The sequence below is a fragment of the Pleurodeles waltl genome, chromosome 9 (assembly GCF_031143425.1).
Source record: "Pleurodeles waltl isolate 20211129_DDA chromosome 9, aPleWal1.hap1.20221129, whole genome shotgun sequence".
Taxonomy (NCBI): domain Eukaryota; kingdom Metazoa; phylum Chordata; class Amphibia; order Caudata; family Salamandridae; genus Pleurodeles; species Pleurodeles waltl.
In genome coordinates, this window is record NC_090448.1 from 259,657,081 (window position 1) to 259,681,815 (window position 24,735).

Genomic DNA, 24,735 nt, shown 5'->3' on the forward strand with positions numbered 1-24,735 from the left:
CATCATATCAACGATGGGGAAAAACCAGAGGCTGCAGAGGAATACCATTAGGAGATCATGCAGCAGTGGCAGGGCTACAATTCCACCATGGCCTCCATTGCAGGGATGCTGATGGACATTGACACCACCCTGCATCCTTCCTCCACCCACCAGCAGGCCCTTTCCACTAGCCACATCACATCAGAGCCCTCTACATCTGCATCTGCTAGTGGAATGGAGGCCCTACAAGAGGAGGCACAGGCCTCAGGCACCCCTCCCTCTGTAACTGGAGAATCCCCCGCAAATGTGGACATCCATCCAGACATCCGGCTGGAACAGATGCCAAGACCAAAACCACTGCCAGGAAGTGACCCTCACCTGAAAGCTCCCCCTTGTGTGCCACTGAGACACACTGTTGACTGTTCAATGCCTACCCTTCTTTTCCCATGGCCCATGGACACAGAGGGGGTCATTCTGACCCTGACGGGCGGCGGAGGCCGCCCACCAGAGTTCCCCCCTCCGAAATACCGCTCCGCGGTCGAAAGACCGCGGAGGGTATTCTAAGTTTTTCCCTGGGCTGGCGGGCGGTCGCCAAAAGACCGCTCGCCAGCCCAGGGAAAAACTCCCTTCCCACGAGGATGCCCACTCGTAATCGAGCCGGCGGAGTGGGAAGGTGCGACGGGTGCTGTTGCACCCGTCGCGTATTTCACTGTCTGCCAAGCAGACAGTGAAATACTTGTAGGGGCCCTCTTACGGGGGCCCCTGCAGTGCCCATGCCAGTGGCATGGGCACTGCAGGGGCCCCCAGGGGCCCCGCGACCCCACCTACCGCCATCCGGTTCCCAGCGGGCGGACCGCCGGGAACTGGATGGCGGTAGGGGGGGGCGGAATCCCCTCGGCGGCGCAGCTAGCTGCGCCGCCTTGGAGGATTCCAAAGGGCGGCGGTACACTGGCGGGAGACCGCCAGTGTTGCCGGTCCGACCGCGGCTTTACCGCCGCGGTCGGAATGCCCTTGGGAGCACCGCCGGCCTGTCGGCGGTGCTCCCGCGGTCCTCCAACCCGGCGGTCATTGACCGCCAGGGTTGGAATGACCCCCTGAATCTGTGCTACCTACAGCTGTTTCACCTACTCTCAGGATTTCTTCTACCATGACCCCACCCATCACCTTTTTGTCACTGTCATAAAAAACACCATTGATCACAGCCACTGCATATGTGTATTTATTTTTACAGTAACAAAAGTATGTTTGCCTATTTGTCATAGTGGAATGGGCCACAATCCAATACGCAGTGTAAAGGACTGCAGAGGCAGGTATCATCTGTAGCAGACACAATATACAACTGATATGTGTGGGAGCTGAGGTAAGGGAGTCACTAGTGTTGCCACACACCAGAGTAAATGTACACATCCAACCTGCAAAGAAACCATTACAGAGATCACCATCAGGATGGTAGGCATGGTGACAGCAAAGCACATATGTAGTCCATAGTGGATGTGCGCAGTGTAGCAGACAACTAAACAAGGCACGACAGGTATCACCTCTACAGCACCAGTCACAGGAAATCCATCACCAAACACTGTACATGGCACCTCTCATGTGCTAAAATCCAACTATGTGCACAGTAACCAAAGGATATAGAACATGCATGCCTCAAGCAACAGGTAGAAGTGTCAAAGATAAACAGTGCACAGTCAGTAGCTGGAATGACATGAGAACAAGAGTATGCAGGACACATTGCACAATACTGACCTGTCCATGAAAGATCTGATGCATTCAACCTGCAGAGAGTACACGTCAGAGAAAATACATTACTACTCTGCAACTTACATGCAGTCAGTCACTTCCCACAACACACACATGGGGAAATGAACATATTACGCCACCATTGAAATACCAAATCAGGAGGACATAGATAAAAAAACCTGTGTTGAAATACCAGACCTGCAAATACACAGACAACATACCTGTATGTTACTGGAAGTACTGATTGATGAGCACAGCCCTTGGCACAGCTCCACCTTCCTCATCTGCCTCCTCATCACTTTCCATGTCAGCATCACCAGCCACTGGTCTAGCTGCATCCTCCTCCTCCTCGGCTAGTAAGGGTATCTGACGTCTCAGGGCTAGATTGTGGAGCATGCAGCAGATTACTATGATCTGGCATACCTTTTGGTGAGTTTAAAGAAGGGCACCTCCAGAGACCTGCAGGCACCTGAGTCTGGCCTTCAGGAGGCCAAAGGTCATTTCTATTACAAGCCTCATTGAAACAGTTTTCACCTTCAGTCGCAGGGTACCTCACTGGTGTCAACAGCCAGGGAAGGTTAGGATAGCCAGAGTCACCTGTGTGCACAGCGGTAGAACCATTTACAGGATGAGTACAGCCACAGGGAACATTGGGATGACAGGTGCCATAACAGGGACAAACAACCAAATGCTTACATACCTATGAGCCAAACCTCTGTAGACGTGTCATCATGTGTGGGACATTGCTGTTCCTCAGAATGTAGGAATCATGCCCAGATCCAGGAAACGGAGCTGTCACTTGGGAGATGTATTGGTCTGCCAAACATACACCTGCACAATAATGGAGTGGTAGTTTTTCCTGTTCCTATACATCTGTTCATTGGCACTGGGAGGGACCAAGGGTATATGGGTTCAAGTGAGCCCCTATCACATTTGGGATTTGGCTCACATCATAGACGTCTGCCTTCACATGGGCCAAATCCCCTTCTTGGGGGAACCTGATACAGCTTTCCAGGTGTTTCAACAAAGCTCACAGTACATCCTTCAACACAAGACTGAACATGGGCTGTGACATGCCTGCTACAAAGCCCACTGCCATCTGAAAGGAGCCTGTGGCAAGAAAGTGTAGCACTGACAGATCTTGAACTGTGGGAGGGATGGCATAGGGATTTTGTATGGCAGGCAATAGATCTGGCTGTAACTGGGTATATAGTTCCATAATGGACTGACGATTCATACAATAGGTCTGAATTACGTGCCTCTCTGCCAGGGTGGCAAGGTCCACTAGTGGACCATACACAGGTGCATGTCTCATTCTTCTCAGTACAGGGTATCTAGGATGGAGAGGAGAAAAGCACAATGTGAAATGCACACCACACATGTTGGCACAGCACATCTCACTTGCACACACCTAATACTGTCCACATGCAGCACACTGCTTGCACATACAACATTGGGCATGCTGAAGCACAATGGACTTCTGCCTTGATGCACATTGCTGCCCCTGATCAATAGTGTCTGACATACATCACACGTGTCAAGCTCCATATGTGGTACACTGACCTGTCCTGCACTGAACCTGTATGTAGTCATGCCATATACCTATACAATGACACGGCCAATCAGCTGACGAGTATCTGGACATGCTGGTCATCAGACACTCAGCCACATAAGGTCACTGTGTCATGCATTTCACATGTATGTGCCAAAACATGATAATACCACTTAGGTCCTACTCCGCTATCTGCTATATAGAGCATTTTTTTGTTCTGCATAATGGCATGATATGTGCCTAAAATGGCAGCCGTCTGACCTGCAGCACCGGACAGGTGGTAGTGACCTAATTCAGCCAGGGTATGTTATCATGGTGGTAAGCGGTCGCAATCGCAGTGCAACTTCTTGTTGGGTAACATTGCTGCCTATGGGAGACTGGGGCCAATGGTGATCACTGCCAGCGGTGACACACCTGTACGCGTCGGCCGTGATTGCCATTTTCTGCATCCTAGCCCACTTGACTCCTGACACGCTTGCAAGCAAAACCTCCATGAGCTGAACTGCTGTGTACTGTCTCTGGTGCTAACATGTCTAGTCCTGCAGGGACCCCCCCTCGCCTTCACCCTAGATGAACTAGAGAGATTGGTGGATGAGGTCCTACCCCTGTATGAACAGCTTAATGGGGCACCAGAGGAGCATGTGAGCCCAATGCCATAGTCATGTATGATAGTGGTGTGTGTAAGGGTGAATGGCGTATGTGTGCCAGTCAGGGGTTACATGCATGCAGGGGACATGGAGTTTAGACTTGTGAATCGTGAGGATGGTTTATGTGTGGGCATTTGGTGGGTCTGATGTTTATACTCTACTGCTGTTGGTATGATGCCAGTCTACATAACTTTCTCCTTCTGTCTGTGATGATGGCAGTTTACATAATTTTCTCCTTCTGTCTGTGTCACCCATGCAGGTCAACGTCCATCAAAAGAAGGGGATTTGGTGAGCCATGGCCAAGCAAGTGTGGACCCTGGGTGTCCATATCCAGCAGAGCACCCATTGTCGCAAGTGGTGGGAGGAACTGAGACGGTGGGCCCAGAAGACTGCAGAGGCCCAGCTGGGAATGTCCTCCCAGTGAGGGAGGGGTGCCCGTTAGACCCTGACACCCCTAATGGCCTGAATTTTGGTGGTGGCTTACCATGAGGTGGATGGGCATTTGAGGGCAGCACAGCAGCCACAAGGGGGTGAGTACTGACTGTATCCTGGGACTTGGCTGCCTAAGTACTGCCAAAGTGGCACTGCAGTTAATGCTACATGTGCATCAACATTTGGAAATTTGAAGTTGTGTCCCCATGCTCTATTGTCAGTGGATTTTCATCTCCCTGTTCCATACCTCTCCAAGTCTGTGATGTGAATATGCACAAAGGACATGGGCACATGTGTGACTCCAACCTAGCCCTACAATGGATGAGAGTGTCAGTAGTACCCTAAGCAATGTGTATGATGAGCCCCAGCCAACTGCATCAGTGGCTCTGAGGTGTTAGTCCACTCCAATCTGTGTAGCCAAACTGTATATGTGACTGTGCGACTCTCCTTCCGTCCCTGAGACTATGTAGATCATGTACCGTTCTAGCACTGCATTGTCCTTCATGGGACAGGAGTACTGGGCTGTGAGCTGACTAGGCATAAATAAGTGACTCTTACACCATAGCTTGGCTATTAGGTTGTGGCAGATTGGGAGTGGTCTGGATATTGCATGACAAATCTGATGTGAAGTGTTTGGGTGTCTGAAAGGTATTGGCCCAATCTGAGTTGTCCTCCATGATGGCCTGTTTATACTGAGAGGGCAGCCATGTTTAGGGTTTAGGGACAGGTAAGTGTAGTGTGCTCAGTGTTTGGAGTTGTCTTCACTGTAATGGACATTTGACAGTGGGCATGGACTATTCAGGTGTTTTCACTGTAAGGGAATGAAGTGTTTTGTTGTGTCATTTGCACATCCAATGGGTGATAGGGGTATGCCGAGGTAAGATATGTAATCAGGCATGATAATGATAGTGCATCGACGGCATTCCTTGCCAGCTTAAGAGGGCATAGGTTGGCATCATGGTGATGAGTCTAGTAGTGCTGTCCTACTAAGGTATTGCTAAAGTTGTGAAGGTGTGCAGCCAAGCGCGGGAAGTAGTGACATGTCATGACATGAAGTATATACTGTGTATTTGGCAATTATATTACCTATGCATGATATTAATTGTGACTGATGTACATGTTTTGCAGTGTCAATGGAGGTGTATGTTAACCATTTTACCCCCTATACCTCTCCCCCTCACTCTCTCATTGTGTGCATCAGCATCATCTGGTGGAAAAGGGGCACAGGCCATGGGACCCAGGAAGGTGGCACCACCGACACCGAGTGACACAGTGGGATGGAGGGCTAGGGGAGTGCCACAGGGGACACCGGATCCAACACCTCTTATTGGAGTCCTTCTTCAGTGGAAACTCCCAAGTGGTGGTGGACCCATCTGGGACCACACCAGCACCATCGTAGTCCACCACCCCCCTTACTATCACTGCCCTCCCTGTAGCTCCCCACCCAGTTGCCCATGCCCGCTCACCGAGGAGGGTGGGCATCTCTTCAACTGCAGGCACCTCTGCCCCTGCCCCAGTCAGCCCTACTGCCCTCATTGAGTGGGCTAATGACCTCCTGAGGTCCATCTCCATGGGTCAGTCCACCATTGTGAATGCCATCCAGGGACTTTCAGCTCAAGTACAACAGAGCAATGTGTTCCTGGAGGTATTCACTGTGCATGGCTGGCCTCCCGAGATCCTTTCAGGCTCTGGCCTCCTCACTGGTGGCAGCCTGGGACCCTTTGTCAGCCGTCCCCCATCCACCTACCTCTTCCAAATTCCATACCCCTCTCTGCACACCCATCCAGAGCACACATTCACACAGGCATGCATCCACCCCAACAGACATGGTTGGCACCACAAGACCTACCACCGGCATGTACACAGACAACACCCATTCCCTGCAAAGACTCCCTCACCAGCCACTTCTTCATTGACACTACACCTGACACTCCTGCAAGCAGCACATCATCATTTGCAGATCCATCTACCAGTCCCATCTTACCCACAGTCACCACATTAGCAGACCCTCAGACATCCACCCCATTCACCACATCCGCACTCACCACAACCACTGACAACACACATGCAGCACATGTACCATACCTGCAGGCACCATCGAAACAGACAGTCACCCATCCAGCATGGCATCTCCCAGCTCCTCCTGCCCAAGAAACCTAAACCCCCACACTCACCCAGCCAACAGATACCCAGCACACATAAGCATTCCACACACACACCCACACCCAAGACAACCGCAAAGACACATCTTACGACCTCTCCCTCTACTCTCAAACTCTTTTCCCATGACACCCCCTGTGTGCCAGAGAAATGTTTCCTATATGAGTTTTCCATGTTCCCCTACTCCTCTCCCACCCTGTGAGACCCCAGAGCCATCTGTATCCCTCCCCAAGTCCAGCCCTTCCACCTCAAAGGTATTCCCTGCTACACCTGCTAGTGCCCCTGCCCCTCCCTCTGAAAAAATGTTGAGTTCCCCCAAGGCCAAGGTCCCCCCCTCCTAGGACCAGACCCATGGACCCTTGCCGAAATTCAAACCCAAACCCATGGACTCCCCCAGCCCAAACACAAGGACCCCCCCAGCCCAAACCCCACCTCCTACTCCCCCTCACCACTGAGGTGCCTGCCTACCCCCGTGATGCCCCTACCCTATGAAGGTCATTTTGTTTCCAGGAGTCACGTTGGGCAGTGAGGTGCCTAATGTGCCTTTGGCACTTTGGACATTGGACTTGCATATGGGCTATTCTTGTACATAGGTGTATATTTCTATTTATTTTAAACATTCAATACATCTGGACCAACTAGCTGTTGGCATCCATCGAACACTACTTGTCCTACCTTTCTTTCTCCATGTCAGGTTTGTGTTTGTGATCCTTAGTTTGTATGTGTGACATGTGTATGTGTTGGCTGTGGGTACTGTTGTGCATGGCCTGCATGTGTGTGTGTGTGTGTGTGAGCCCTGGCATCAGTCCCGCTGTGATGGGTGTGTATTGTGTGTGTGATATGATTGTGTAGTCTCATGCATGTGTGTAACTATATTGTGCATTGTTCATGGTGCAATGTGTTATGTTGGTGTTGTGTGTCATTGTGTGGTTGTTGTGTGTGCTTTTGTGTGTGTGGTATTGGCTATGTCCTATGCATTGTGTGTGGTGTCTGTGTGGTGTGACAACACCTTCGTTGTATGCGTGTGTGTCAGTGTTGGTTGGTTGTGAGGTGTTGTTATGTGTTGTTGTGTGTATGTGAGGTGGAGGTGTGCAGTGAGAGTTGTTGGCAAAGCATATGTGTAGTTTCAGTTGTGATGTGGTTGTGTGAGTCGGTAGTGTTGTGTATGAATGTGTTCGACAGTAACGTTGTTGTGTGTGCACGGGTTGGTGTGTGTGTGTTAAGTGTGTGTTGGTAGTGGTGTGTGTAGTTTGTGTTTGCATGTGTGTAGTATGTGTGTGCGTGCGTGTATGTCGAGGTATGTGTGTGTTCATATGGGTGTGCGGGTACATGTATGTGTGCCAGTTGCAAGGCGTCCCAGCTGTGTGTGTTGTGTGTGGGTGTGTACTAATGACTTTCCCTTCAGTGTGTGCCCGGTGTGTATACTTACGGTTGTTGTCTTCATCACCATCGCTGGATCTGAAGTCATTGTATGAGCAGGAGCAGTGGGAGGACTTCAAGTTCTGGTTCCATGGCGGCTCCGGTCAGTTCAGTGTTCCTGATGGTGAGATTTTCCTTTCATATTATTTGTTTCCACCGGGGTTTTGATGGCAGTGCGACCGCTACGGAAACCCTGGCGGTGTGCAGCCTCATAGTGTGCCTGGCAGAAACATGCCCCCCACTAGTCTCAAGGTGCCCACTGCTGTCCACGGCGGTCAGACAGCATTGGCAGTGTATTGGCTGTATTATGTTGGGAAGACCGCCCTGATCATAATATGGCAGGCTTCTCAGCCAGGCCGTTGGTGGTATGACCAGTGCCGCCAAAATGGCAGTCCGAGACCACCACACTCATAATGACCACCATAGTGTCTATTCCAATTTTTTTGTGAATACCATGTGGATTTTGGTGCCTAATGTACTCAAATATGCATGGTACTGCAAATAGCATACTCTTTTCCCCTGTTAAATTCCGGCAAGTTTGACCTGCCAAAATTTAACAAAAGGTGAGGCATTTAATGCAAGTGGTGTTTACAGGGTGTGTTAAATACTATCCATCTCAGAATATTGACTGTGGGCAAATAGGGGATTGCACAGGGGTCAGAAAATACTGACTCACTCATAACCAAGGCTCTAACATCAGGAAACAAACAGTGGCTTCAAATGAGGAGGAATAAAAAAAGGAGGCTAATAATTCACTGAATTCTATTTGGTTACCCATACATAGTGAAACTCTTCAGTTGAATATTTGTATGATAGCAATTTAGATCAAAAAGATAGAGCCGGGGGGATCTGTCATGTCTGTGCCTCAAAAAAAATTAAGATCCCATTTGGACTGTTAATGCACTCGAGTGACCTGCACCTGTCGGAAGATCTACAATCACTGCCTTTCGCAGAAAAGTCCAATATAAAATTTACACTGCCAACATCCAGCCATCAATTCTTTTTTAACTTATATGAAACAAAGTGTGATCAAGCAAACTCCCCCACATCTTTTTTAGATGCAGTTGAATTTAAAATGTCCAAGCTATAGTTCTCAATTAATGTCCTTACTAACTACGCAAAATCAGAAAATTTACACAATCCTCTTGGAGCCTTGATTGAAGTTGGTAGGCTGCAAAAAAGAGAAGTACGCATGGACTCTATTTACAAATAACTTCACAAAGCTATAAACGAGATTTGTCTACCTTACCAGCCATAATAGGAAGCCATTATTGTGCTCTCTATATCTAGAACCTAGAGGGGAATGGAAAGCAAGTTGCTGATAGGGTAAATAATATCCATCACCAAAATTTGAATTTGTAGATTGAGTTAGTGATCTATGAATGTGATTAATATAATTAAACTTAGTTGTAATAATAAGACAGTATGGGATAAAAATGAACTAACACAAATAGGAAGCAACAGCTAACATCACAAATGTACTACCGTAGATTCATATGCTTATCACTTGTCTAACAGCTCCCCAAGGTGTTCTGACCTTTGAGAAAAAAATAGGAAGCAACAGATTACCATGATCTATATGAGTCTTTTTTCCTACTGTTTAAAAGAAAAATGTATTAGCTTAAATGGAGCAAGTGGGAATATAGTTGTAGAGCTTATTTTTAGAATTGTGTGAGAAATGTCCCACTGAAGTAATAAACACAATCCTTGTCAGGGTGAGTCATAAGTGTCACTAAATAATTCTGTGCTTAACCTTCTGGTACCTTGGCACAAAAGCAGTCAGACTTAACTTAGAGTCAATGTGGAAAGTGTTCATGCAGCACTCAAACATTAATAAAGTAAAAACACAACAAGAGTAAAACCCCAAAATAAAGAATATTATTTTGCTGAATATGATGACACCAAAATGGCAAAAATTCATTAAGTAGACCCAGAGTTATGTTTTTTTTTAATTTCTAGTAAAAATAGCAGCAAAAATTACAATGTGCCATTCACAGCTATTTGGTCACGTTCAACCAGGTCAAAGTTCAGGCTCCCCAGCCTCTCCCCTCTCACTGCACTCTGAGGCTTTTAACAACCTTCCTCCTCCCAAGGACCAGGTAAAAAGCCTTGGTTTTTGGCTGGATTCTCGCCTGACTATGGATTATCAAGCAAAAAGAGTCTCCTCTACATGTTTTGGCATTTTAAGAGTCCTTAGGAATTTTTTTAATCTTCTTCCCCCTACGGCCAGAAGAATCCTCGTTCAAACTTTGATCCTCTCCCGTCTGGACTATGGGAACTCACTGTTTCTCAGCTCCCCGGCCTATGTCATAAAGAAGCTGCAGACAGTCCAAAATGCAGCAGCCAGGCTTCTTAGTAATCTTCCCAGACATTTATCCGCTAAGCCTGCTCTTACAACACTTCACTGGCTCCCCATTAAGCAGCGTACCCATTTTAAAGCCCTATGCATTGTTCACAGAGCCCTTCAAGATAAGGGTCCGATGTTCTTTAGAAAGCAGTTATATCGCTATGCCCCCTCTCGAAGTCTGAGGTCCTCCTCCTCCCGACATGTCATCATCTTGCGGTCTAAGAGAGCTTGGGGAGCCAATTCCTTTTCCACCAAGGCCGCTCGCCTTTGGAACGATCTTCCCTCTGAACTACGTTATGAACCCTCAGAGCAGCTTTTTAGAAAAAAACTCAAGACTATTCTTTTCCGTAGGTAACTCTCTGAATTCTCCTGTTGCCGGCATTGGTCATGTTATGTTAGCGCTGGGATGCTTTAGGGTAACTACGCGCTTTATAAATCCTCAAAACTAAACTAAACTAAGTTCAGGTGGATCGCAATGAAGCATCGGTTGGAAAAAGGGACCAGATTAATTGCAGTGCAGAGTTTACCTTCTCACTGTCCACATCCATGAGAGGAGCTGCAGCAGGAACTTCACCTTGGTAGGCACCACTGGAGCTTTTTGCTGGCGAGAAACATCGGTGGTCCTTTGCAGTCACTAATAGCCTCAAAATTCTGGATGTCAGTCAAGTGTCCAGGACCTGATGTGACACCTCTCAGAACTTACCCCAGCAAAAGCCAGGGAGATCCAGGCAAATCCAATGGGTGCTGATGCACAGAGCAATTGTGGGAAAGGATCTGTACTTCAGGAAGTCAAGCAACTGATCCCTGAAGTCCCTTTTGGTACCCCGAGTTCAAAGCAAGCAGGTCCAATCTTTCTTCTTCAGAAAGCGTGGCAGTCCTTTTTAAGTATCCCACACATCCAGGAGAGCTCTGAACAGAGATTCTGAAGGTTTCACATTTATACATAGTGCCAGCCTATGTGTGCAGGGCAGTCCCTGGCCTACTCCCACACTGGCTTAGGTCCGTTCTTCCTATTCTGCTGGGTTTGGCTCCAAGCTGCTTAGGGTGAAAAAGGCAAGGGCAGGCTTGCTGTTGGGTTCCTTTGCTTGTGCTACAGGCAGGGTCTCTAAAGTGTAATCAGGGCAGGGCACAACTTCTCCCAATTCATCCTTCAGGAAAACCTACTCCCGCTACACCCAAGCCCTTTTGTCCTTATGTCTCGAAGGAATACACCACACACTACAGGGGAGACTTTCACCGTCATATGACCCTGCAAACTGGCAGAAAGGCACCCAACTTTATAAACATTTCAGAACAGTAATCTAAAATCTGATTTAACCATTAAAGGGGATTTTAAAATATAATTTAAATGAGTGTATAAAGTACTTCTCTAACTGTTCTTGAACTTATTGAGTTTAACACAATGTTAGTTTGTGGAAGAGACAGCCTCGCCACTTTGAAAAATGACTTTAGGAGATTTTCACTGTCAGGACACGCAAAACGTAAGCACACGTGTCCTAGTTTTTGAAAACCATGCAACCTGCTCTATGAGCCTTTAGGGCCTGTCTTAGGATTGACGTATAACTACTAAAAAAAAAAAGGCTTATGTCTGGCAAAATCTTTACTGTGCCAGGTGAAAATGACAGTTTTAAAACTGCACTTACAACCTGTGGCAGGCTTGAGGTATATTCTGCAGTGCATTGCAGGGTGGCACAATGAGTTCTTCAGTCCACTAGTATCATTTAATTCACAGGCCTGGGTGCACACAGTATCATTTATTTACTAGGCCTGCATACATAAATTAAATACACCAATCAGGTATAAGGCAAATTACCATGTTTAAGGGAGGGAGTACAAGTACTTTACCACTGGTTAGCACGAGTAAAGTGCACAAAGTGCTAAAAGCCAACACACACATGTTCAGTAAAGAGTAAAGAAAGGCAAAAATTTGGGGTGACCCTGCAGAAAGGGCCCGGTGCAGCACTCAACATTTTTAGTTGAGGAATCTTTCAAAAGAGCTTTATGTTATCTGCATCAAAGTTGAATGATATATTAGAAAGGCTACATGTGGAGGAGAGAAAGTCCATGTAAGTGGTTGAGGTAAAGGAGAGAGAACTGAAAACTGGGAAAGCTTTTGATGCAGTGTTGCAGTGTCAGAGAGGGGTTTAACCATTTTATTATGCACCCATTTTTCAAGTATGACAAGAACCAATTACGCACTGAACCATGAGGCCACATTATGCCATTGAGATATTTCCAGATAATTGTTTGGCTCACTGTGTCGAAGGCAGCTCATAGAAGGATGTGAAGGAAGGAGTTAGCTTCACTTAGAATGTGGAGAGAGCCACAAACATTTTTACAGCCTCTTACAGTTCTTATAAATCACAAACAGAGTTTTCCTGCAAACCACCCAGAACCAGGACAATCAATATACTAAAGAACAATGGTTCCTTGAATGAGGCAATCAATAAAAGTACCATAGTAAGAATTGCTAGAAACGGTCAACAATAATTAATGCAGAACAAATGGTGACAAGAGCTGTGAAACAGATATTTAATTCATAATGACTGTGCTCTGTGTTGAAGGGATCACACAGTGCAGGAGGACCTAGCAAACAAACACATGTGTATAACACAGAAGAGGCAATAGATGATCTAAATAATTATCATAATCATAAATAATAGATCATAAACATCCAAACAAATAGTTATAAAGCACACTAGGACAAGTAAAGTTAATTGTCCAGAGTATTGACAGCACTGTGACCCATAGTAGTTTAAGGGGTCATCACCAGTTCAAGGGATTATTGAGTGTAAGCAATAGTTAATTCAGGTTGTCAAAAAGATCACAGAGGTAGAGGCTGAAATTAACCCAAGAAATACAATTGAAATACAGCATCAGGGGATTACCTGAGTGAGTGGTTAGCATAGCAGGGTCAAGTTGCCATGAACATTTTATTAACTGTCTGAAGTTGGAAGATCAGCTGTAATATTCAGTGCTGCATTAGTGGTCATAGAATGAAAGGACACCACTGCCGGAATCAGCAGACCAAATCAATGATTTAATGTTTGCCTAATTTAACTATACTATGATGATCTGGAGCTTAACTGAGGACCATTATGTAGGTTGTTCTCCCTAATGAAGCGTTTCACATGGATCTTTGTACAGCTCTTTAGCACTTTAGACCTAGGAGGAAGACCAGTGAGAATGTATTCACATCTAAGGGGTGGCCTATTAATATGAAAAAGCTGGGTTTCCCATCTATCAAAAAGCGTTATGTTCACAAGTGTGGCACCAGGTTTTTAGGTTGCTGCACTCAGGCTACAGAGGTTAGGCATGAATGGAGTTGGTAGATGGTACAGGTCAACAGTTATAGATATAAGTATATAATCTATACTTTGACTTTTCCTGTGCAGCAACAACAGTGGCAATGTCATTTTGGGCTTAGTCATTGGGAGAACTTGCCATTTCTAGAGCCACACATTGTCCGCTCTTAAATATTATGTGCTGTACCTTGTGAGCAGCAGGGTTTGCTCAGGTGGGAATTATTTAATATTTAAAATCAGGTTTTCTTACTTGTAAAAAGGGTGATTTTTACATTTATATGCAGTAGGGTTCAAACTGCAGGCTCCCTACAGAGTTCAGCATAAATGTTTGCTCTTACACGTTCCTTATTAGGGTTGGGCATAACTCACATAATTTGCTGCATTGTAATCATGTGAAATGAAAGAAAAATTATGCAAGAGTACACAGTATTATACAATGAGTGAAACCCTGCTTTTAGTGCTGGTGTCTTAAAGCAAAACACATCTTTGTTTCTAAAATGGACCACAGGGTGCATTTGCATTAAGATGACAGTATTAAATCCATCAGAAACAACAGCAGCTAGCTGCCACTCACATTCTGTTCATGTGTTGTTGGGTTGGGAAGGCGATTTTACCCTCAATTATGCAAAGTTATGTTATGTCATACTTTTCAGTACTTTTGCACACAGAGTAACACACAATTACTGAAGTTACTCCATTACTTTGGCATAATTAACAATTCACTAATGCCTAGTCCTTATCTTACTCTGTCCATACCATTTGTTAAGCAAGGTTGTGTGATAGCACCCCTGCCTGTGTGTCACACACTCATGCTACACAACTACAAACATTTCATTTTCTATTCAAGCACTATGGTATCAAAATAACTTTCTACTCCATTTTAATGTATGCGTCCCATACTTTCATATAAGAATATTTAAGTACAACTATAACACCTAACAGCCTGCCCTTATTTGTAGATGCTCCCTACAAATAAATGGGGTTAATGGAAAGAAGTTGTGCAGATCATATCCCATGGTTTAGGAATGTTCAAGTAATATTTGTCGACCAATTGACATAGAATTGCAATTGATTAAGATGAGATCCGTTTCAATCAGGTCATAATAGGCTCTATGCATTTCATTGGAAGAGATGGAAATTTCACCTTTTGTTATTAAAACTTGAATTTGGGCACAAATCATACTGTTTTTAAGAAATGAGGCTCCTGTTTGGTGGACTAAATTATATCCTATGTTGGCCCTCTCTATAGAAAGAGGTACTTTTATATCCATATTCAATCAAGCTATTAATAGTGAATTACATTTAATTGTTATCCAAGCTGCAGCTATCCAGGAGTTGTTGCTGAATGGGATTGATATTTTATGTCCTCAGTCAAATCTGCAAGACCTCTTTTGGAACTAATACATCACTTTAGCATTTGACTCCATGGTTTCTCAAAAAGGCAATGCTGATTAGACACTCCGAACAAAGAACAATGAAGTGTTACCCCTTAAAAACTGAAAGGCCAGTGAATGCTTTACTTTATACAATGAAAAGTACTTTAATAAATTGTTTTATGGTGTGCAGTCATAACAACGACTTATAAACAAATACATGACTACTTGGCAAATGGAAGGTAAAGGAGTCTAGGAGTCAAAAAGACAGAAAGTAATAGCCAATGAGACAATTGAGAGCACGATCAAGGCAGGATATTAGTAAGGGGGAGGTGAACAACAATAAATAACAGGGAGAACAAAATGAGCAGATAATAAAAATGCAAATGTGAACTTCATAAGGGTAGCCCTTTGGCAGAGCAGAGCCTCTGCATCATGCCAGGGCATAATACCAAAAGCATATGCATAACTTGTGAGAACCGAACAACGTGACAGTTATGATTATCCAGTCTTTATTATACATGGGTTAGATTTTTTTGAGGTTGTTGCATTATTTTTTATTTTTTATAAATGTTAGGTTCATTCCTCGAACATTTTGTAATACAATACTATTATTTCCAGGAGTGGCTCGTGGTGTGTTGAAGGGGCGGGGCGGTGCCTGGTGGAAGGGGAATGGGAGGAAAATAATTTTTTGAAAAAGCCACTTACCTGATTCCCTGCCACCACCACTGCACCGCTCCTCTGCCTCCACTGCAGCTGCAGGCACAGGCTCCCAGCCTGCCCTGCAACCAATCCATATGCTACTGTCATGCTGCTTGCCGCATGACAGCAGCATTCAGATTGGCCAGAGTGCCAAGTGAGGGTGCTGCAAGGCAGAGTGGGAGTCTCTGTCTGCTATCTTCAACCCACCAATATAAGGTTGGGTTTGAGAGAGCACGGTATCCATGTGTGTTTGGCCGGCCCGAGACAGCTGGCCAAATATATATGTGTACTGGGGGGAGTGCTGTGCACGCCTCCTCCTTGCTCATCAGAGCCTGTGGCCCCTCTCCATTTACAATAAAATGATAATAAACATAGTTTATTATTGTTTTATTGTAAAGGTTTTGCAGCTGCTGCTGTTGGCAGGGGCAATGCTCTTCCACAAAAGCAGAGGAGCCTGATTATTTTTGGCAATTGTGGCTATTTTTTTAAAACTGTAATTTGAATTGAAACTATACATTTCTCCATGTGTCTTGTCTCTGTTTCAATAATGCAAAATTTGAGTTTTGGAAATGTACTGGTTTTAGAAACAATTATAACATAAAACATGTCAACCAGCTACTTAAGAAATACATAATGGTAAGGTGCTAATGAGCTCACCGATAGCAGTTGTTATTGTAGCGATTGTAACTTCCAAGAGCTGTCAAGCATCCTAAACATATGGCATATGAGAAGAATATCTGTGTGCCAGCATCCAGCCATACCTGTGAGGCAAAAGAACAATGAGGTAGAAAATAAATTGTTGTGTCTGACCTATAGCAGTCACATTTTGCTGATTGAAGACAGTCATAGCTTGGCCATTCTGCAGAAATGTTGTATGAAACATTACTTTGATATCAAAGTTATATTTATTGCTTATATGTGTATTGTGTTATTTGTAATGTATGCATCCAGCACATACAAAGCACCATAGAGCAGCAAAGGTACACAAAAATCACCACTTACTGAATTGGATTGTGCTATTTTGCGATACAACAGTAATCATAGCAATTGTTTTTCAGGTCGTGGTTTAGAGAGCTGCATTGTCAACCAGAGCTATTACTTTTAATAGCTCTAAACCAAACGGAGGGAGTTAGATGAAAAAAAGGTGTTTGCGATATACATCCTAACTGATAATCATAATTGTATGCAAATTGAATATAAATACAGAAGAAGGAATAAAGTGTGAAGTGTGACGGCAGAGGCTCTTAATGCATCACAGGCAGTTGACCTACATTGCATTGTACATCTTTCTGAGTAGTTAAATGTATTTAAGCAGCAGGACATACCCACATGACCAGGCTCAGATTGGCAAGGTGGGCAATCAGCCTTGGGCTGATGGGCCAACTGCTGAGGTCAGTTGGTGAGCCCTTTTTTGACAGGTCTGTCCCCATCTTCAGTGCAAGTGCACGATGTGAAAGACTATTGTTGCAGCCTTTGCATACAAATACTGAGCCTGACCCATGTCAGGCCGGCTAAATGTCCAAAGGATCCTCTCCCAGCTCTTGAAAGTGATAGTATCTCTGTATCAGGGAACTTGGGTCTAGAAAAAGCAAGTCCCACCACTGCAGCAGTCAAGGTGCCAACTAATAACGGGTGCAAACAGGGCTGTGTGTTGGCCTCTCTATTCAGTTGACCTGAGTACCGCACTGGAAGGCCCAGATTAATAACCCCAAGAGTGGGCAGGTGGGCCTTCCTATCTTGCAGTTTTAAGACAATATTGTAAACATGGATCACTCTAGAGTTTGCCTACAGAGAGCCCTTAGTGCCCTACAACACTGCAACCAGGAGAAAAAAAATCTAGGTGAATCAAGGAAAGACCAAGGTCATCATCTTTGGCAAATATCCACACAAAAAACAAGCTCATTGGCAGCTAGGGGACTTACAAATGACAACAACTTTGACTTACAATCATCTAGGTGTCTGGCTTTTGGCAGAGGCCACTCCAGCAGTCCACTTAAGGAATCTCAGAAACAAGTCCACCAGCGTTGTCCACAGCCTGCCATGACTAATAAAGTATTTTGTGCCCCCCAGAAGGCCAGAAGAACAAGGCTGAGATTGGAGCTGGGTCTCGGGAGACCGGACATGTGTATCAGGGAGATTTAGTATAGAACCCTTATAGTACTTAAAGATTTAGTACTATAAGGGTTCTGCAGGCCCCAGAGAACTCCCTCAAATCTTATCTCAAGTCAGTATTCGAAGGGGTGGCCCCCCCAGGCAAACCCAGTTCACAAAGACTATTGATTGTCTTAATATTTTGGCTGCTATCCTGCTCCTCCAAGACATTCCATATTCAGCCTGGCAAAAAGCTGTGAAGAGACGTGATGGAAGTCTCATTTGAACATGATATAGAAAGGCTACAGCCCAGTTTCGGCACCAAGTCACTGAATGACTCCTACATCCTGGGGAAGGCCCAGCCCTACTTTCAACACACTCTCTCACCCCAAGCACATAGGAAAATCCTTTACATGATGCTCATTGCCTTGCCAATTTCTGACTTTAACCCTGCCTGGGCATGGCTGCCTGAGGCTACCACTTGCACGTTATGCAATTTTCCCAGGGAATCATGGGTCCACTTGGTGTGCTGTTGTCTTCAACTTTCTGATGATCGTCGCTGACTGTTACTTCCACTGTTCTGGACTAAAGGCATTGGACGGTACAGAGACCTGTAACCGGTAACACACCAAAGTCCTTAGCTAGACTGGGAAAATGTACAGATTCCATCTGTACTTCCCTCCTTAACGCCTCTACAGGGTGACACCAGCCTCAGTGCATCATACTACAGGCTCTCCTTCTTTCCCCCAAGGATCGGAGACAGTTCCCATAGACTACTGCAAAGACCACATGTAAAAGGCCCCTTGGCCCTGCAGACTGGCTCCACAAGAATGACTGACTTGTACCATCAATCTTCCTGTACCTCCTTTGTGGGCCTCACCCAGAGGGGCTGGTAAGCTTAATCGGCCCAAGTCTAACATCTGATGCCCCCATTAGCTAAGGACCAAACCTGTATAAGGGATAACAATCCCAACCTGATGACACCAACAGGATTCCTTCATTAATTCAACTCTAGGGTACCTGGTGCAAGCATAAGCTTTACAAACCACACTGCTCATTTTTCTCCATTTTTTTACTTTGGACATTATGTCCATGGTACAGAATTGTCAAAAATGCTATGGTCTTTTCTCTACTTTTAATTTTTCACTAATAATTTTTAACACATTTTGACTACAGTGCACTGAGCCCATTTTAGAAATGTTATTATGTGTATTTTATATTTGTCTATAAGTTTCTTTTTTAATTATAATTGCCAATCATTGTACTTTTGTGAAATTATGCTTCTGGCTGTTTACGTGTAATGATTTTAATTAAGCAAACATGAAATAAATAAATAAATAAATAAAATAAAATAATTGGCAGAGGCAGAGTGACAATGAACTGCTCCTTCTATCACAGCATGGGAGTGTGCCTGACCTCTGGCTACCTCGGGTGCAACAGAGGTCTCAAGGAACACCTGATGGGAATCCATTAGCACTACTTTTACAGAGGCTTGGGGTAGGAGGACTGGAGAGTTAGGGTGGTGGGAGGCTGATGAGGGCCAGTGAGGGAGCTCCTGAGGATACTTGTGTCTCCCTTGCCTCATGGAACAGGGGAGAGATACATTTGCACTGTTGTTATCCATTGCCTACCAGTTGACTGGGATAGTATGTGCCCTTTACCAACTTTGAAAATGAGAAACTGGGTTTGACAACTGGCATCAGCTCAACATTCTGTGATTCTGGGAAAATCACTACATCTCCCAACATTCATCCACACAGGCACCCCCACTTACTCGCATTCATCCACACAGACACCCCGTTCACGTGCACACATGTAGACGCACACCCCCATTCATGTGTACACATGCAGACACCCCCGTTCATGTGCACACATGTAGACACACCCCCATTCACTTGCTCCCATGCAGACACACCCCCATTCACAAGCTCACATGCAAACACACACCCCCACTCACTCGCACATACATGCACACAAACATTCACATTCAATCACATACACACATGCACTCACACTACATCCCCCTCCTTCCTCTGCATACATGCACTCACATCACCCCCTTCCCCCTCTGCATACATGGACTCACACTTCAACCCCTCTGCATACACGCACACACGCACCCACACACACAGACACCCTCCCCCCTTTCAGACGACCACTTACCTTCTCCGTCAAGGAGGTCGCCCGGCAGGGGATGGGTCCTGACAGTCTTGCTCGCCAGCACCACCATGCCAGCAGGACTACACCATGCCATTTTACGCCTTTGTAATACAGGGGACGGATTCCTGCTGCTGTGGAGGTGCTGGCGATGCAACCGCCTCTTCGGAGTCAGAGTTCCGCCCAGAAATTGGTGGAAATCCTCCAAAGACTCCCAATATGGTGGGCAACATACCACCTGCAGCGGCTTCAGCGGTTTTGAGAAATGACCACCAAAGTCGTAATGAGGACCTATGTTTGATTTGTGTTTGGTTTGTGATTTTCATATACGGCTTGAGTTTCTTCAATGTAGATATGGTTATAACATGTATGTAGCCTCTGTTTTTATGCCTCATCAGGCAATCCTCATTCAATTGATTCAAGTGATCCACAGGTACACCCTATGCCCATATGTTTCTCTGTGCCTATATCACTTTGAACACTTTGAACAAAGACAATTTTGAAGATTCTTACCCCTGAAGAAGGCCATTAACCCATTTGTGCTTTATAATTGCCTGAAACATTTTGAGCAATGGATCTGGAAATAGTGGCATTTCTTAATATTCACTTTTGCCCTTTTTAATTGTGTAAGTGGCACACCTAACACAATTAAGCTAAGTAAACCAATGGATTATTTTAGATAACTTTTTCTACTATGGGATCCCATTTTCATAATTATAAAAATATACTTTAATTAAAGCTCTTAATCCATTGTCCTTAATGAGGAGAAGAAACCAGAGCTATAGCATGCTACCACTAGTGGGCAAGGATACTGTTTCCTATATAATTATACTGTCAGGATAGCATAATTTCTAAAGCTGAGGGTATGTTGGCCTTAAAATACATAGACGTTGGGTGCACAACTTATCTCCGTCTTTTTGTGGTCTCGACACAGACAGCTTTACATACTGTATTACACAGAGTATACTTTTAGTCAACCCTATACTAATGATTGTATGGCTTTCTTGTCCATTTCAGTTTTCGGCTCTTCTTTGGATGGCTTTGCTCACTAATTCTGTGTTTGTTCCAACCCTTGTAGCGTTTCTTTTCTACATCTGTATTTGTTTGCTAAGCTGTAGGCTTCCACTGCTGACATCATGGAAGTATATTTTATCTGTTTGCTTTAGTTCTCAATTACTATTCCTTGAGTGCTTGTTCTGATCTTTGCTGTCTGCCCTTAGAAAGCATTTGTGTTTATTGCATCACTCTCAAAGTTTTGTACCTCTCTGTCTTTCCACCACATGTCCTAATGCTTTCTCTTTATTTGTGTTATTTTTCCTATTTCTTAAAGCCCTAACAATCCCATTCTCCATTGCTCAGACTCCCTCTTGTCTCTTTTTTTCAACCCTAGTCATCCAATTGTCTCGAACTTTAGCACTGCTGTGTCTAGGTTTCAGGCCCCCTGTACCTTCCTCTGCGTCCCCCGCTTCTCTTACCTTTTTCACACCACTATTCCCTCCTTTCTCACATCTCTGGTCCATTTCTCCTGCTCCCCAACACCCAATATTATTTACTTTGACACTGCCAGATGCTTTTAAAATGTCACTGGCATTAGTAAAACTAATAGCAGCACCCAGCGATCTTGAGAATGTATTTTTCCTACTTTTAATATGTACATCACATTTGACTGAAACACAGTGACCACCACAGTATAACTGACACATTGTGTAGCACCATGGACTATGAAGCAATGCAGCAGCAATACAGAAATTATGGAAAATAATGTTTTCATACTTTTAGGTGGCAATTATATTGTGCCATGTGACATAATGTGATGCAATATGTCTTGAAAGCATACAAGCATTTTATTTACTTTAAAGATGGCTGCTGCATCAACCAATGCTAAGGTGCATCACACATCATGGTGGCAATCTTGAATGGCTTTCATTCAGAATATAAGTTCCTGCTATTGGCTTGACAAGAGAACATTTCAAAAGCATCTGGTATTGACAAGACCAATAGTGGAGACCACAACCCATTGGAAAAGCAAGACTGCTTGGCTTTGTCAATGCTTGATTGAACCACGCTCTCCTACCCTTAGGTCTGAGACTAATTGTCTTGGCCCTAAGGGTAGGGACAGATCAGGGACAGTTCAGGGGTGGATGATCAGTAAGAAGTAGAAGTGGGTATTTAAATGAGTCCCTTGTTGGAGGTAGGTTGGGTCAGCCATGAAAGGAAGAGTCAGTCATTTTTTTAATCACCCGGGGCGCAAACCCATTTGCATTTTTCTTTAGGTATTCTTTGACATTCAAGCTATTCAGGGATTGTCTTTAAGTTTACCAATATATACATGGGGTGCTATCTTCTTTGCTAGATCATTCTGATTTCAGGCTCCTAACTGGATTAGCACTTTCTGTTCACAAGACACACTTCCTCACAATGCATGCTCCAATATTATTTTAAGTTAAAGCCATGTTCAGCTTCTGCTCTCTCTCACATCCACATTGACTGCTGTTTTCACTCCACCCAAGACTGAAAAACACTAACATCTCTTTCAAATCAACAAAGAGTGTCTCTGCATCCTTATCCGTGTACAATACACAACATTTTCTCTTTAATTTTAAGTTTTAATTTGACTTAAAAAAATAATTTATACATTTAGATGGCTGAATTTTTGCCTGCAGCAGGGACTTCTGAAAGTACACAAAAAATGTCAGTGGTATTGAAGCAGGCATTGTGATCAGCCGCATTCAGATGCTCAATTCAACACTGCTGATATACTTCATATACTTTCCAGACCCCAACTGCTAGATTCTATCATGGCTGCTATTCAAAAGTGATGTTCTAATCAGTCAACCTTTAGGGCTTCATGAGTGGCCCGTCGCACATATGGTAATTATCACATCTGTTAAATTTCCTGTGGATCAGAATTTAACACTGAGATAATGATCTCATATTACGACTTCACCTCTTTACAGCGCAGCCTGTCCTATGGATTTTAGTGATTACAACTCCAAAATCTGAAAGCTCTGTATATTTCATGCATTTTTATCTTGGTAAATTTTGGCTGATTTGACCAGTCGAAATTTACCTCGGAGAAAATTGCTGATGGCACTGTATGTATAAAACACCAGGTTCTGGTATATGCGGTGAAAGAAGTTACCATTTAGAGACTGATAAATTAGCATAATTTGCTTTTGTGTAAATATGCAAAACATCTGCAAAATGATGCATAATTAAGTAAAATGCAAATCTGTCATTTCATATAATTTTTTATCACCAAATACATCCTAACGTCATTGTTTGGTGCAAGATCACACTTCACAAAGGTACTGAAGAAAACAGACATTTATGTTCAGATGGGTGCATGCGTTCATGGCAAATTTGAAAGGTTAAAGGAGTGTTCCATGTTAAAAATTTGTGATAAATAGCACATAATTCCTCAAAGTGGTGTAGTGGGTAGTGGCGTAATGTAAGTTATTTCACGTCACAAAAGAAGCGTAACACAAAAAAATCGAAATCATTAAAATTACACTGGTAAAACTTTTGGATAACTTTACTACTTTGTTTATTCACCATTTATGAGTGCAAAGTTATTAAAAAATGTACACTTATGAGTGTCCACCAAGATTAAGCACCACCAGCAGTAATCCCAGTACCACACATGGCCAACCAATGACAATGCAATATCCTCTCATAGAAAATAATTAGAACATATTATTTTATGCAAAACTCTTTTATTCTTAATTTTTTTAATTTAAGATAAATGTGACTGTTTGTAAAATAACTGCATTTTTTTGTTTCCATTCACTCTTATGTTATAGGGCAGACTATAATCTTTTCACTTTGCAAGTGTTACTGTAATCAGTTTGTGAGTTTGTGGGTTCTTCCAAACTTTTCCAAGAAACCTCTTACTTAAAACATCCACTCTCTGCTCTTGAAATATGTTTAACCCCTTCGCTGCCAGGCCTTTTCCCCCTCCTGTGCCAGACCTTTTTTTGCCTATTTGGGGCAGTTCGCGCTTAGGCCCTCATAACTTTTTGTCCACATAAGCTCCTTTTTTTCCAACATCCTAGGGATTCTAAAGGTACCCAGACTTTGTGGGTTCCCCTGAAGGAGGCCAAGAAATTGGCCAAAATACAGTGAAAATTTCGTTTTTTTTTAAAAAAATGGAAAAAGTGGCTGCAGAAGAAGGCTTGTGGATTTCCCCCCGAAAATGGCATCAACAAAGGGTTTGTAGTGCTAAACTTAGCAGCTTCCTAGCTTTCAGGAACAGGCAGACTTGAATCAGAAAACCCAATTTTTCAACACAATTTTGGCATTTTACTGGGGCATACCCCATTTTTGCAAGTTTTTGTGCTTTCAGCCTCCTTCCAGTCAGTGACAGGAATGGGCATGAAACCAATGCTGGATCCCAGAAACCTAACCATTTCTGAAAAGTAGACAAAATTCTGAATTTAGCAAGGGGTCAATTGTGTAGATCCTACAAGGGTTTCCTACAGAAAATAACAGCTGAAAAAGAAAAATATTGAAACTGAGGTGAAAAAAACATCAATTTTTCTCTATGTTTTACTCTGTAACTTTTCCCTGCAATGTCAGATTATGGAAAGCAATATACCGTTACGTCTGCTGGACTCCTCTGGTTGCGGGGATATATAGGGCTTGTAGGTTCATCAAGAACCCGAGGAACCCAGAGCCAATAAATGAGCTGCACCCTGCAGTGCGTTTTCATTCTATACCGGGTATACAGCAATTCATTTGCTGAAATATAAAGAGTAAAAAATTGCTATCAAGAAAACCTTTGCATTTCCAAAAAGGGCACAAGATAAGGTGCTGAGGAGCAGTGGTT

At 44.1% G+C, this 24,735-nt stretch overlaps 1 protein-coding gene across 1 annotated transcript in view; it reads right to left on the minus strand.

The window, feature by feature from the left end:
* Positions 1-24,735, minus strand: part of SLC6A11 (solute carrier family 6 member 11) — a 968,432-nt gene that overhangs the window by 226,087 nt on the left and 717,610 nt on the right. Inside the window, exon 8 of the mRNA XM_069206667.1 lies at positions 16,317-16,420. Within this exon, the coding sequence (XP_069062768.1) occupies positions 16,317-16,420 (104 nt within the window). The remainder of the gene's footprint in view (positions 1-16,316; positions 16,421-24,735) is intronic.